The sequence below is a fragment of the Rhinoraja longicauda genome, chromosome 5 (genome assembly GCF_053455715.1).
Source record: "Rhinoraja longicauda isolate Sanriku21f chromosome 5, sRhiLon1.1, whole genome shotgun sequence".
NCBI classification, from domain to species: domain Eukaryota; kingdom Metazoa; phylum Chordata; class Chondrichthyes; order Rajiformes; family Arhynchobatidae; genus Rhinoraja; species Rhinoraja longicauda.
Genome location: NC_135957.1, coordinates 43973642 through 43987625, shown reverse-complemented (window position 1 = coordinate 43987625; position 13984 = coordinate 43973642). Strand labels below are relative to the sequence as shown.

At 39.7% G+C, this 13984-nt stretch overlaps 1 protein-coding gene across 8 annotated transcripts in view; it reads left to right on the top strand.

Annotated features, from left to right (window-relative positions):
- Positions 1–13984, top strand: part of asxl2 (ASXL transcriptional regulator 2) — a 151593-nt gene that overhangs the window by 121829 nt on the left and 15780 nt on the right. For all 8 annotated transcript variants that reach the window (XM_078399392.1, XM_078399391.1, XM_078399388.1 and 5 more), the window contains 2 exons: positions 5593–5756; positions 7472–7568. In XM_078399392.1, the coding sequence (XP_078255518.1) occupies positions 5593–5756; positions 7472–7568 (261 nt within the window). The remainder of the gene's footprint in view (positions 1–5592; positions 5757–7471; positions 7569–13984) is intronic.

The window sequence follows — 13984 nt, the reverse complement described above, 5'->3', positions numbered from 1 at the left end:
AGCATTCAAAGTAATTTCTTTAGTGAGTTTGAAGAGAGGTTCGAGTGAATTGCCCTGAGTTCAGTATGATTCTGGTGAACCTATGTATGTATTTCATGTTCTTTTGCAGTTTAACCAAATTACAAAAATGTTTTTAAAAAATGTGCAGAAACTATCAGGTCATTGATAGTTAGAGTGCTCTTGGTGCTGTTTGTTTGCAACATCAAAACAAACAAGAATGTTTTATCAGTATTTTCTGAGAAAATCATATGTGAATTCCCAAAAAGATCTGAACCAGAAGCAATTAGATTCCACAGTGCATGGTAACATCAATTTTAAAAATGATGCACCGCAAGGGTGAAAGCTGATGCTTTGATCCTTGTTTAAGAAGCACCATGAAGATCAATTATCTCACCAAGCATTTTGTCATTCCCATTTCTTGGCTAGGCATTTAATTTATTTAATTGTGCCTTTGAAAAATGCTCAAGGACTCTTTCTGCCAAAAGGTGTAATATTAAACAGGAGTAAGGCATATTGTCTGCTCCAGAGAATAATTCACGTAACCTTTGAACAAATAGAAGGCTAGAAGGCTGACTTTACTCAAGAAAATCTTGGAATAAATATTGGGAAAGCAGACGATAGACACAAAATGTTGGAGTAACTCAGGCAGCATCTATGGAGAGAAGGAATGGGTGATGTTTCGGGTCGAGACCCTTCTTCAGACTCGGGGAGAGCAACTGTCTATTGATTCATTAGTTAGCACAAAGCATTCTGTGGAATGGACATTTTGGGCGGCATGGCAGAGAAGTTTCAATGACCGGAGTGCTATCCGGTATGTCCTCCCTGTTATTGCATGGGTTTACCCCCCGAATGTTCTCCCTGTTATTGCATGGGTTTACCCCCCACACACCCTAGACATGGGTACTTTCAGTTCCTCCCACATACCAAATAAGTCTTGTTTGTTAATTAGCTACCAAGTAGATAGATGGACCAGGAATTGGAGAGATGAATTATAAATGAGCATGGGAAGTAAGAGAGGGAATGGAATTGTTTTGTGAGTCAGCCATGCCTTGGTGAGCTAAACGGCGACCTATATTGTTATGAAATATGAAAATATGAACTGAATTTTAATATCAATTCAAACCAGTTTTCTTTCAATTTGCAGTTGCATAGTCTGAACAAAGATTAATTTCGCCTAAAGACAAGAAGATAAATGATTTTCAATGAAATGATTTTCCATTCATGTCTTAAACATTTTATTCAAGAAGCTTCAGTTCCACTTATGTTGCCCAAGGGGAGGTCACAGAGTTTTACAGTTTTACATGAACAGTGTGTGGACTGTAAGCAGGATGTAAAAGAATGAAAATGTTAGCAAAGATAAAAAACATGCAAAGAGATTTGATTTTCAGGGACTCCAGCAGCAATAAAGAAATATCACAGTATTAAGTAGTTGCACGCTGAACATGAGTCTGTATAGACTTCAGGTAAAATATTTTCAGTATATCCTCTTCATTATTTTCTGTTGGACCCTATTATTTTCACTAGTTTCCTAGCATTGTTTCTGCAACACACAGGGGAATTGTGAGGATATTGTGTATCCAACAACAATGTGGAAATATTTAATTGAATATTAATGTTCTGGAGTTGTCGGTCCCTCTAAGGTGTGGAAATTCAGTACACTGGGTCACATCCATTTTTTAAATGCATGTGATAGTTTAACCAACAGTCATATTAGAAAACATGCTATTTATGGCATGTTAGAGTGCAGGTCAAGCAACAATAATTTAATTTAGCTCTGCTATGAATTGTTAATAGTCTTTGTACTGTGATAGAACAAGGCAAAGGCTTTCTGTCAACATGTGGGCTTCAGACGTGCAAGAATATCTGTGCAGTTTTGTATTTAAAAAAAATTAAATTCTATTATTATTGAAGAAGTGCATTACAGTAATTGTAACATTTCTGATTTGTGTGTGTCTATCTGAAGGAAAAGCGGAATGGCAAAGCCTTTGGAATGCTCGTCTGTTTGTGCCATGTGAAAACTGCAGGATGCTGCCCAGATCCTGCATAACCACAAGTGTTACAGTTGTACAAGATGATGGCATTTGGAATGCAGTGTTTAGTTTAGTCACCCTGCTGTAGAAAGGATGTCGTTAAGCTGGAAAGATTTATGAGGATGCTACCAGGGCTTGAGGACCTGAGCTAACAGGAGAGAATGGGCAGGCTGAGGGGTGATCTTATGGAGGTATATAAGATCATGAGGAAAATAGATGAAGTGAAAGCATAGTTTTATTTTACCCAGTGAAGGGGAATGGAAAGCCAGAGGACATACGTTTCAGGTGAGAGGGGAAATATTTACCTGAGGGGCAACTTTTTTCACACAGAGGGTGGCAGGTATATGATACAAATTGCCTGAGAAGGTTGTTGAGACGGGTACTACAACGACATTTAAAATGCATTTGGACAGGTCCATGGATAGCAAATGTTTGGAAGGATATTGACCAAACATGGCAGGTGGGACTAGCGCAGATAGGGCAGCTTGGTCAGTATGGGCCAGTTGGGCTGAAGGACCTGTTTCTGTGCTATGGCTCAATCACTCTGTGACTCTTCGTGCTGGAGGAGCTCAAACTCTGGATCGTGAAGCTCGAACAGCAGCTGACATCTTCCAGGAGACTGAGCACTTTTCAGCAAGTAGTCACCCGCCAGAGCAAAAGTGAGAATGGGCGACTGCCACACAGACAGCTAGGTACCTCTGGAGACCCCAACTCTCTCGCCAGCAACTTGTTTCTGAAAACTGATAGGAGGGAGGTTTTTATGGTGTGTGATGAACATAGCATCCTGGATGGCTCAGGGAGGAGATATCTCAAAAGAGTAACAATTGTAAAGGATTCTTTAGTTAAGGCAGCAAACACTGAGACACATGGAGATTTTAGTTGCCCTAGTATTGACTTGGATACAGTTTGAATTACAGGTATTGGGGACATAAAGCTGGATAAAAGAAAATGTTTTAAGTCGACATGTATGAAGCCCAACAAGAGTTTGAGGGGAGAAGGTGCAATTCTAAATGCAGTTTAAGGAATGGCACTAGACAGGTGGATGAAGTGTCAGTGGGAAATATACCCATGGTGAGGATCGTTCATTGGTTAGATGTAGCAGAACGAATGGAAGGACAAAGATTGAATGAGTAATGGTTGTAAATCGTCTGAGAAGTGATTGAGCAAAAGTGAACTTGAAACTTGAATTAATTCAGTCTTGAACTACTGAGTTATTAAGGAAGGATATTGAAAGGGTTCAGGGTGAAAATCTTCCCTTAAAGGAAACCAGTGGAACTGCTAAATATCGAGCCTCTGGGATGTCGAGGTGCATGTCGGGTTGGATAAGAGAAAAAAGAGAGAGCCTGTTTCAGTAACAGAATTGCTATTGCTGAAAGCCTGGATAAGTATTTAAAATGTAGGAGTTATATTGCATGGGGATTTTGAAAAGCAAGGAGAAACCTTGAGAAAATATTGCAACTGAAATCAGATCAACAATGTTTTATACAACTGACATAATGTGCAAAAGAATAACTTTTTTGTAATATTCATTCGGGCTGAAAAGATAGCCTTTGTGAGGAAGTGGTGGATGTAGTTAAGTTCTTTGGAAAAAAAAAATTGCAACCATCTTCACTTAAGTAGGGAATAATGCTGCTTTGTGAATGAAGGTGAATGAAATGCTGGATAGGATAAACACCGGGGGAAAAAAATTGAAAATGCGCATGTTGCGAGGCATGAATAAAACATGTCTCAGGCTGCAAAAAGAAGCAAAGGAGGAAATTGCTCTGCCTACAGGACTGGTGCCAGAAAATTGAGGGCTGCTAATTATGTAACGAAATTTGAAAAGGTAGAAAGGAATAACCCAGGTCATTTTATGCAAGTTGATATAATGTCAATAGCAGCACATTATTGAAGTCATCCATTTTAAAGACGGTGCAAAAAGCCAGATTAATCAGGGACAGTCTGCATGGATTTGTTATGAGAAGGTTGAGTCCAATTAATTAGTTTTAAATTTTTTGAGAAGCTAACAAGAAGGGTTGATGAGAAGAGTGTTTTGGATGTAGTTTACATGGATTTCATCAGGGCTTTAGGCAAGGTCCCAAAGTGAAGTCCAGACGATCCAAGTAAAGTGGCAAATTGGATTAAAAATGATCAGGAAGCAAAGATGGATGCTTCGGTGACCAGTGAGTTTCTATGGGGCTTGGTACCTCGCCTTTTGTAATTTACATTGATGATGTTCAACAAGCTCGTAGATGAATGAGGAGGTGAATGAGATATGATTGAGTTGTATAAAATTATGAGAAGCAGCTAAAACTTGTGGATATATAGGTTTAGGGTAAGGAGAAGAGATTCAGAGGAGATATGAAGAGGACCATCTACATTTGGAGAGGGGTGCACTGCCTGACAGAATGGTTGAAACTGGGCCCCTGACAGCATTTAAAACGTTTCCAGATCAGCACTTTAATCAATTAGGGATAGGGAGCAGTGGACCCTTCTGATTACTGTGGTTCATTGAAGGTAGTAACACAAGTAGATAGGGTAGTAAAGAAGGCATACGGCATTCTTGACAATTGGTCGGGGTGTTGAGTAGAAAAGTTTAGGAAGTCGTATTGTAACTTTATAAACTTTGGTTCTGCTACATTTGGAGTATTGTATGTCGTTCTGATCTCCTCTCCTCTCCACCCCCCCCCCCGCCCCCCCCCCCCCACCCACCCGTTACAAGAAGAATGTGGAGGCTATGGGAAGGGTACACAAGAGATCAACCAGAATTCTAAGGAGCAAAACTTAAGGTGAGAGGGGAAAAGTTTAGTGAAGATGTGCAAAGCAAGTTTTCTTTTACAGTCTGTGGTAGGTATCTGGAAAGGCTTGCCAGCAAAAGTGGTTAGTACTAGATATGATAGCAACATTCAAGAGACTTTTTGAAAGGCACATGAACAGACTGAAAATGGAGGGATATGGATCATATGCAGGTAGATATGATTAATATAATTTGGCATCACGGTCTGCACAGATATTACGGGCCAAAGGGCCTGGTCCTGTGCGTACTGTTGGTTCTTTGACCAAGTGCTGGGCAATGGGGTTAATATCAGTGGTCGGTATGGATGAATTGGCCTATTTCCATGCTGTACGATTCTTGTACTTGGTGGCGTACTTGAAGAACGATGTCCTGCAGCATGACTGTCCCAGTGCTGGGAAATGGAAGGAGGCGGGATGTTTGTTTTTAACCCACACAGATGGATTAGCCAAGTGCCTCCTGCATTCTAAATTTTCTGTGATTGCATAATTGTTTGACATGCCCATGAATGTTAATCAAAACTGGAGTAATTGTGAGAGCATTTGTCATACTTTCTAACCATTAATTTCAATTCACGTAAATTTGAAATCAGTTGAGACTGCCCAGAATTATTTGTAAAATTAGACCAATGACTTAATCTTGTAATAACATCTGATTGCTTTAAAATTATGAGTGATGAATTGTAAAATTCTATTTCTGCTTTGTTTCTCAGCGGTAAGGAATTGAGCAAATTTACATTTGAGCCAGTTACAGTAAGGAACCATTTCATCCCCTCTGTTTAATTTTTAGGACAATTGAAAAGAACAAAAGCCATGGACATTGACGTAGAAACACCAGATTCCATTCTTGTGAACACAAATCTGCGGGCCCTTATCAATAAACACACATTTTCTGTTTTCCCTGGTGAATTCCAGCAGCGCCTGCTCCTCCTGCTTCCTGAAGTGGACAGACAGGTCAGTAAATGGAAACACTGCTCTGCTTTCTGCCCTTCAAATGCTGCACCCTGATTTGTTCCAAAAGAAACAGGAATAGTGTTGCGCTGAACTTTTAATATTCCACTGACAGTGCATTATCACCCCCAGAGGCAGCATGGTGAATTGATATTGACAGGGTAAATGGGTTCAGAAATAAAGAACAAATCATCTCATGAGATTGTTTCATTCCCAGCAGCAAAGGAAAACATGCAAATTTGCCAAACTGCACTTCCAATCTCACTACCGGCACTCATGTAGTGGTTTGGGCTCCTGTACATCGATGAGACCAAACAAAAACTCGGTGACCGTTTTGCTGAACACTTACGCTTTATCCGCAGAGGCCTATGGGATATCCCAGTTGCTAACCATTTTAACACCTCTTCCGATTCCCATACTGACATTTCTGTCCTGCCAGAGTGAAGCCACATGCAAATTGGAGGAACAGCACCACATATTTTGCTTGTATCTGATAACCCAGTGGTGTGAACTGGGTTCATACAATGAATGATCTAATTTTAAGTAACCTACAAACTCATCTCCTCCACTCTTCTCGCCCCCCCCCCCTCAAAACCCTCCCCTCCACCCTGGTCGTTTAATCAGTTCCACAGTTCACAACAATGTATCCCTCGAGATAACACCATCCCTAGCCAACAACTGGCCTATTGGGGAACTACCCTGCGTGAGGTCATCTGTTGCCGGCCCTGATTTGTTGTGGTCTTTTCTTGCCTCCAGTTCTCTCCTCTCCCTCACTCCCCTCCCCCACCCCCCACCCCTCCCCTCCCTCCACACCTTCACTTTGAAGCGTCATCTATCCAATTTCTCCAGAGATGCTGCCTGACCTGCTGATTTACTGCACACACTGTGTCTACCCAGGTTTTTGGACATTGCTTAAAGCCAAATTTTACACTAAATGTATTTCGAAACACAAACGTGAGACTGCCCATGGAAATTTGCTTCGCCTCTCTTGCATAAATATTCTAAGTTTGGGTTTTATTGTAGTTAGCGACTTGGAACAAACCCATTGAGCAGTATAAGAAAATAACTGCAGATGCTGGTACAAATCGATTTATTCACAAAATGCTGGAGTAACTCAGCAGGTCAGGCAGCATCTCGGGAGAGAAGGAATAGGTGACTGAAGAAGGGTCTCGACCCGAAACGTCACCCATTCCTTCTCTCCCGAAATGCTGCCTGACCTGCTGAGTTACTCCAGCATTTTGTGAATAAATCCATTGAGCAGTATCTATGGCAAGCTTCTGAAGGGTCGATCGATTTTGTGGGGCTTTGAATCTGATAGAAGTTGGATTGCTTCTGGCCATGCAAAATCCCAATGTTTGGAAAATCTCACTTGTGAGTTGAAAATGCCTTGTGCAGACTGAAAGGGGGTATTGCCGGGGGGTGAATAACTTGAATAGTTGGACAATATGGACAAATGCTATTCTGGAGTACGTTTTGCATCCTATCTAATTAGCTCTGCTGTTAAAAGCAAACCACAGTGAGAACAGAATTGTCAATTCATATTGATATCTTAATTAATAATATCTAATTATATATTTAATGAATAAAGTCTGATTTTTACCTCTCATTTATTAATTTCATATTTGCCCCATATAAATGCAGCAATCGTATGAGCAACGTGTACAAGCGACTGCCTTTCCAATGCTTTTCTCTCCAATGTTCTGTTTGAATTTCCTCAGGCGGGGACTGATGACTTGATGCGTTTGAGCACCTCAGCACTGAATAATGAATTCTTTACTTCTGCAGCCCAGGGCTGGAAGGAACGTTTATCAGAGGGTGAGTAACTTCCGCCATTTACAATAACAAGCAGTGTTACTTATTGTACAAATTCCATTTCTCCACTTAGGTGATTGCCCATTAAAAAAATTGAATTTTCACAACTGTTTTATAATACGTTAAAACTATTATGGCCACCATGTGATGTTTCTTGCAGTTCTATAACCATTGTAACCAGTGTAACCATTATAACCAGTATAACCATTGTGATATTGCTTTAAAAAAATTTAAATAATGTTCTGAAGCATTATTTTGAAACAATCTTATTGCATAGATTATGGTTCTGTAAATTCATCCCAAATTCACAACAATGCATCTTTTCACCTCAATAAGTTTTTATAAAACATTAAATGTGTCTCCAATGGGACAGAAATTAATATCAAAAGAGACGGTGACTCCTTATGTGATGTTCATATTGTAATTGAACTAGAAACATAGAAACATAGAAAATAGGTGCAGGAGTCGGCCATTCGGCCCTTCGAGCCTGCACCGCCATTCAATATGATCATGGTTGATCATCCAGCTCAGTAACCTGTACCTGCCTTCTCTCCATACCCCCTGATCCCGTTAGCCACAAGGGCCACATCTAACTCCCTCTTAAATATAGCCAATGAACTGGCCTCAACTACCTTCTGTGGCAGAGAATTCCACAGACTCACCACTCTCTGTATGAAGAAATGTTTTCTCATCTTGGTCCTAAAAGACTTCCCCCTTATCCTTAAGCTGTGACCCCTGGTTCTGGACTTCCCCAACATCGGGAACAATCGTCCCGCATCTAGCCTCTCCAACCCCTTAAGAATTTTATATGTTTCAATAAGATCCCCCCTCAGTCTTCTAAATTCCAGCGAGTATAAGCCTAGTCTATCCAGTCTTTCTTCATATGAAAGTCCTGCCATCCCAGGGATCAATCTGGTGAACCTTCTCTGTACTCCCTCTAAGGCTAGAATGTCTTTCCTCAGATTAGGAGACCAAAACTGTACACAATACTCCAGGTGCGGTCTCACCAAGGCTCTGTACAACTGCAGCAGAACCTCCCTGCTCCTATACACAAATCCTCTTGCTATGAATGCTAACATACCATTCGCTTTCTTCACTGCCTGCTGCACCTGCACGCTTGCTTTCAATGACTGGTGCACCATGACACCCAGGTCACGTTGCATCTCCCCTTTTCCTAATTGGCCACCATTCAGGTAATACTCTGCTTTCCTGTTCTTGCCGCCAAAGTGGATAACCTCACATTTATCCACATTATATTGCACCTGCTAGGGTCAGTCACCAAATTCACATTTTCCAATTCGATGCAGTGGTAAACTCGAGAAAATCAGCAACTTCTGCTTTCATTGCTGAACAGCACTGATAGGTGACTTGCGAAGTATATCTGGTCTCTGAGGAAGATCATGCATAGCCTACGGACACTAACAGAAATGACTGTTTCGAAATAATGATTTAAAAATCAGCATTTTAGTTGGTAATGGATGAATCACTTTCCTAATATCTCCACGTGCTGCTCTTGAGACCTCAACCTCATTTATTAAAATTTATTGTTTGTGTTTCTACATCAGTGCAATGTTATGCAAAGGGTGTTCTATATTCAGTTTTAAAATGTGGTTATTACGGCCAGCTTCTCGTCTTTTTTATCAAGCACAAAGCTTGCATTGACGTAGGATAGTTGGGACGATATTTTCTTGACGCAAACAATCAACAACAGAGATCTCCACGATGTTTCATTTGAAGTTAGATGTTTATTTGAAGTTGCATTATAACATATTGGCATATCTCTTGTCATCGACTTGTTATTGATTAGTTTGGTAAAAATCTAATGTCCTACCGTATCCGACGTGACTTATACAAACCGCCAGATCTTATCTCCAGCAGATATTTCTTGCTGATCTTCTAACAGCAGGTTCTTTTAGCCGATTTTATCGGTAGCTTCTTCTGGCTGATCTTCTATAAGCCGCTTCTTCGCATGAACTGAACAAACACATCGGAGCTGGAAGCTCTCTGGATCCGCCATACGTAAGCATAGTATTAACCTTTAGGTGTCCAAAATAATACAGCAGGATACAAAATAAAAAAATATACTAAAATAACTAATAAACGCAAAATGGCTCCTACACACTGGCCCCTAATCGTTATAAGAGTATAACGCGACAATTACTAATAAACATTAAAAGGAGCCATAAAAAAACATACATAATCGAGAAGCATGCACTATATATTGTCATCTAATCTACTATAGTGATTCTTTAATCTTTAAAACCACCAGTCCTTGCTGTACTCAGGTATCAGCTTCCAGGAGCAGACATATCTTTGTTATCGGTCTTTCCAAGATGTTGCTATAGTCTGAAGTCGAACAGTATGCACAAAACCTTGTGCATCTGGTACTGTCTCCAATATTCTGCCCATTAGACAGAATCTCTTCAGTCTTCTTCTCTTCCAGCTTAAGAAGCGGTCTGCTGTCAGTCCTCTTGATGCTTCACCTGCAGGATTTTCCTTTGTGCTAACATATCTCCATTGCGATACGTCAATAACATCCCTTACAAAAGAGATTCCGTTAGCTACAAATGTTTGAAAGCGTTTGGTTTCATTGTTGATGTACTTAAGCACCGTTGTGCTATCGGTCCAGAAGATGGATTTGTCCAGTTGAACCTGTAATGCTTTTCGCAGCATTGTGCCAATTCTGGATTTTCCCATAATGAAGTCATAATTGTATTGCTTGTCCAGAAGCTCCTCTTGGCTTGTAATAGATATTCGATTGACAACAGCGGCAGGGCAGCCATTCCTATCCCTGCTGTCGTGGTCTCTTCTCAGTTCACCATCCAGGGTAGTTCCATTTGTAACAGTGATTTCTGGATGGTCTTCTTCAGTTTCGCTAGTGATGGATTCATTTAGTTTTTCCACCATCGTCAAAAACTGTAGAGTTCTCTGCGGAACTATTTTTCTCAGCAATTATCTTGGTTGAAACGTCTTCAAGGTGTGCCGGGTCTTCTGGTGCAGGATCCCCTGACGTTTCCAGTTCTATCATTTCTTGAACCAAAGTTTCACGATTTACTGGTACTAGTTCAGAGTTGGTCTCAGTCATCTCTATGTTCAGACGTATTTTCAGGACCAGATTCTCCAGCCAGTGGATCAGCTTGGACTGCTTTGGAGAAGATGCAGGTTTCATCACCGGCCCCGATATGGTCACACGTTTGAGATGGGAGAGCAGCATCACCCGAACTTGGCTTTTCATTCTGTTCTGGTTTCTTTTTCTTGTCCTTTTGTTCAATACGAAGTATTTCAGGATGATCTTGCACCTGTGCTTCTACAGGTTCTGTAGTCATTGCCAAACTGCTTTTGTCCTGTTTGCGGCTTTTTGCCTTAGTAAAGGTAGGGTCTTTGACAGTTCCTCTTTTCAAATAAGAGTTCATCCCATCAGCTACTGTCGAGCAGCATCTTGATTTCCTAGTGTTAAGTACATTGAGTCTTGTCTTGGCTGCTGCTATTGCAGCATCTAGTTCCAATTGTTCCTTCCGTCTTCTCAGCTGTTCCTTCTGGGTCTTCCTATCGAGCTCCATTTCCAATTGCCTTCTCTTCCTGTCGAACTCCATTTCCAATTCTTTGTTTTTCAATTGTTCATCTCGTTTCTTCTGTTCTTCCTCCTTTCTCTGTTCCTGTTCCTCAATCTCATGCATCTGTTCCAAGAACGCAGCTTGCCCTGCAAGAACAGTCAGTTCAACCTCAGCCTCCTTATGAGCAGAGCGTGTCGAAGATGCATGAGATTTGATGCTCAATTTAGAGTTTGAGATATTTGAAGCACTATCTCCAGGTCTGGTGGAGTCTACATCTACACCACCCTGGCATAAGGCGCTCTCGACATTAGGGGGTGTGGTCCCATGACCAACTTGGTATATCCACGCATCAACTTCCTGATCAAATTCATCAAGAGAGTCCCCGACCTGGTGCATCCATTCATCTTGCCTTTCAAGTTCACCTGCAGATAGTTTTAACATTTTCAATGCTCCAAATGTTCTATCAGAACACTGAACTACATGTAAAGTGAATAGAAATATTGCTAACGCTAATTATGAATGGCATCCTGCCAACCCCTTCAAAGTCTTCCATGTTGAAAATTTTAATAGAGCAAAATCAGAAATAAAGCGTGATGCTGGAAATCTACAATGAAAATGAAGTCTGGAAATACCCAACAGATAATATTGCATTTGTGAAGACAGATTTTAACATTTTAGATTGATATTTAATCAAAGTTGAATCTATCCAGCAGTCCATTATTCCTAACCTTTCATTCTGCTTGTTATCTCCTGTATTATTCTCTGACAGATATCATTGCTGCTTACTTTTAAGCATTTTATGCGTTGGCACTGAAATACAAGCTTGTAGTCCATGTAAATGAATCTCCAATGAGAGACCCCAAGCTAATTTAACCTTATTTTCTAATTTCCTGCTCATAATCTCTCACACCATAGTTTTAAAGTGGGAGAAATCACCTCATTCTCCATTCATCTCTCCTCAAATGAGAAGGGCTCTTCAACACATCTGATGCATCTTGGTAGCAAAAACAATTTGGGTTTATTTCATATCATCGCTTTATCTTTATGTGATTATTCATTGATATACCAATTCTTAATTCTGTTTAAATTAATTCTATTAGTTTCTTTAGTTTAGTTTATTAGGTGATCACTCTTGTGAATTGCTTTGTCTGCATATTGGTACACAAAAGCAGTACCAACCTGCGGGTTTCCACTAAATTTTCTAATTTCAAGGTTTCAAGGTCATTTTATTGCCACATGTACCAATTAAGGTACAGTGAAACTCGATTACCAATTTGCAACCAGACTAAGAAAAAAACATTTTTTTTTTAAGTGTTCATTGTTTTCCATATTTGTTGTTTATCCACATTCAACCATGTAGTTGAACTGTTAAGTGCCACCATATTTTATTTTCTTTGTTCAAGCTTCTAAGCTCCAAGGCTCTATTTGCATTGTAAATGCATTGATGAATATACATGTAAAATGTTAGTAGTCTGTTATTGTGACAAGAAGGAGTCTTGAATGTCAGTCATAGTAGAATTCATCACTGTCATTTTTGCTCGGTCATAATATGACGCGAAACTTATGGGTTGCTATAATTAATAGATATCAACAAGATTTTTTGTGGCATATTGATAAACGTTAATGGTGTGGAATCTTATCAAATTGCTGTTTTATATGGGAAAACTGCAGAGATGGAACTGCCCAACAATTAGCTTGTGCAACGTCCACCTCAAGTAAAAAAAATCCTCAAATTACCACATGATTAGGTACATTTCTTTTGGAAGAGTGCTTCTTATTTTTTTTTAGCCATGAAGATTTGTTGAGAATATTCTGCCAGTCTTAATTATTAATTGTCATTCATGGTTAAAATAATGAGATACATTCATTCAAATATGACAGAAATATAAATGTTGTACATATCAAAAAATGACGCTTTATTCCCCTGATTTAATTAAATGAGTTGATTTTGAGTCGGGGCCAATCATTGACTCCAAGGCCTTTCTTTACTTGCCTGCAGTGTCTGCCAGTTGGAGCAAAATAGTGAAAAGACCTGTCATTTTCCCAATGCATGAGAGAGTTATTGGTAAAATATTCCAACTCTTGCAGGTGTTTAATATTTTACTATTTTAATTTTTTTCATTGTTGCAATAAAGAGAATCAGGTAAGCTTACTCTAGATAGGCAGATCAATATGCAGGGAATGGAGGGATATGGATCATGTGCAGGTCAATAGATTAGTTTATTTTGGCAACATGTTTGGTTGGTTTTGTACCTGTATTGTACTCTCTATGTTCTGTACTCTAACCCTTTATAGGACCATTGGTTTGCCTTGTTTTAATTTAGTTGACCGTGGACATGAAACAGTGGCACTGGTGTAAATGACAATTTGTTTACAATTTGGCTTTAATGAATCAAAAGATAATGGAGGCATTTCTGACAAAAGTTGTATGTCTGGAAATAATGGGATTTGAGTTCAGTGAAGGTTTAGTACTTCACCTGAGTCTAGGAATTTTGGGACTTGTTATGTAAGTTGACTCATCCAGCCTTGTTTCTAATTCCATGAAAGCACAGGGACAGTGTTGGTATGCTGTTACTATAACTGGACACTTATGCCATTCACACTGTGTTTCCATCTTCTAAATGCAAACAAAGCAAAAACCTGGTAAAATTAAACTGGATATAAGCCAGTAAATTACTTGAACTTTAAAGTAAGGCAAATATATGGAATAGTTTAAATCAAAATCACCTGGTCAACAAGTGGAAGTTAACTGGATGCAGTAATACACTAAATAAAACCATGTTGTTTATTGGACCACCTATCATGACTAACAAAATAGCTGCTGAATATTTTCTCCTGCAGTCCAATCTTCTCACAACCGTTGCT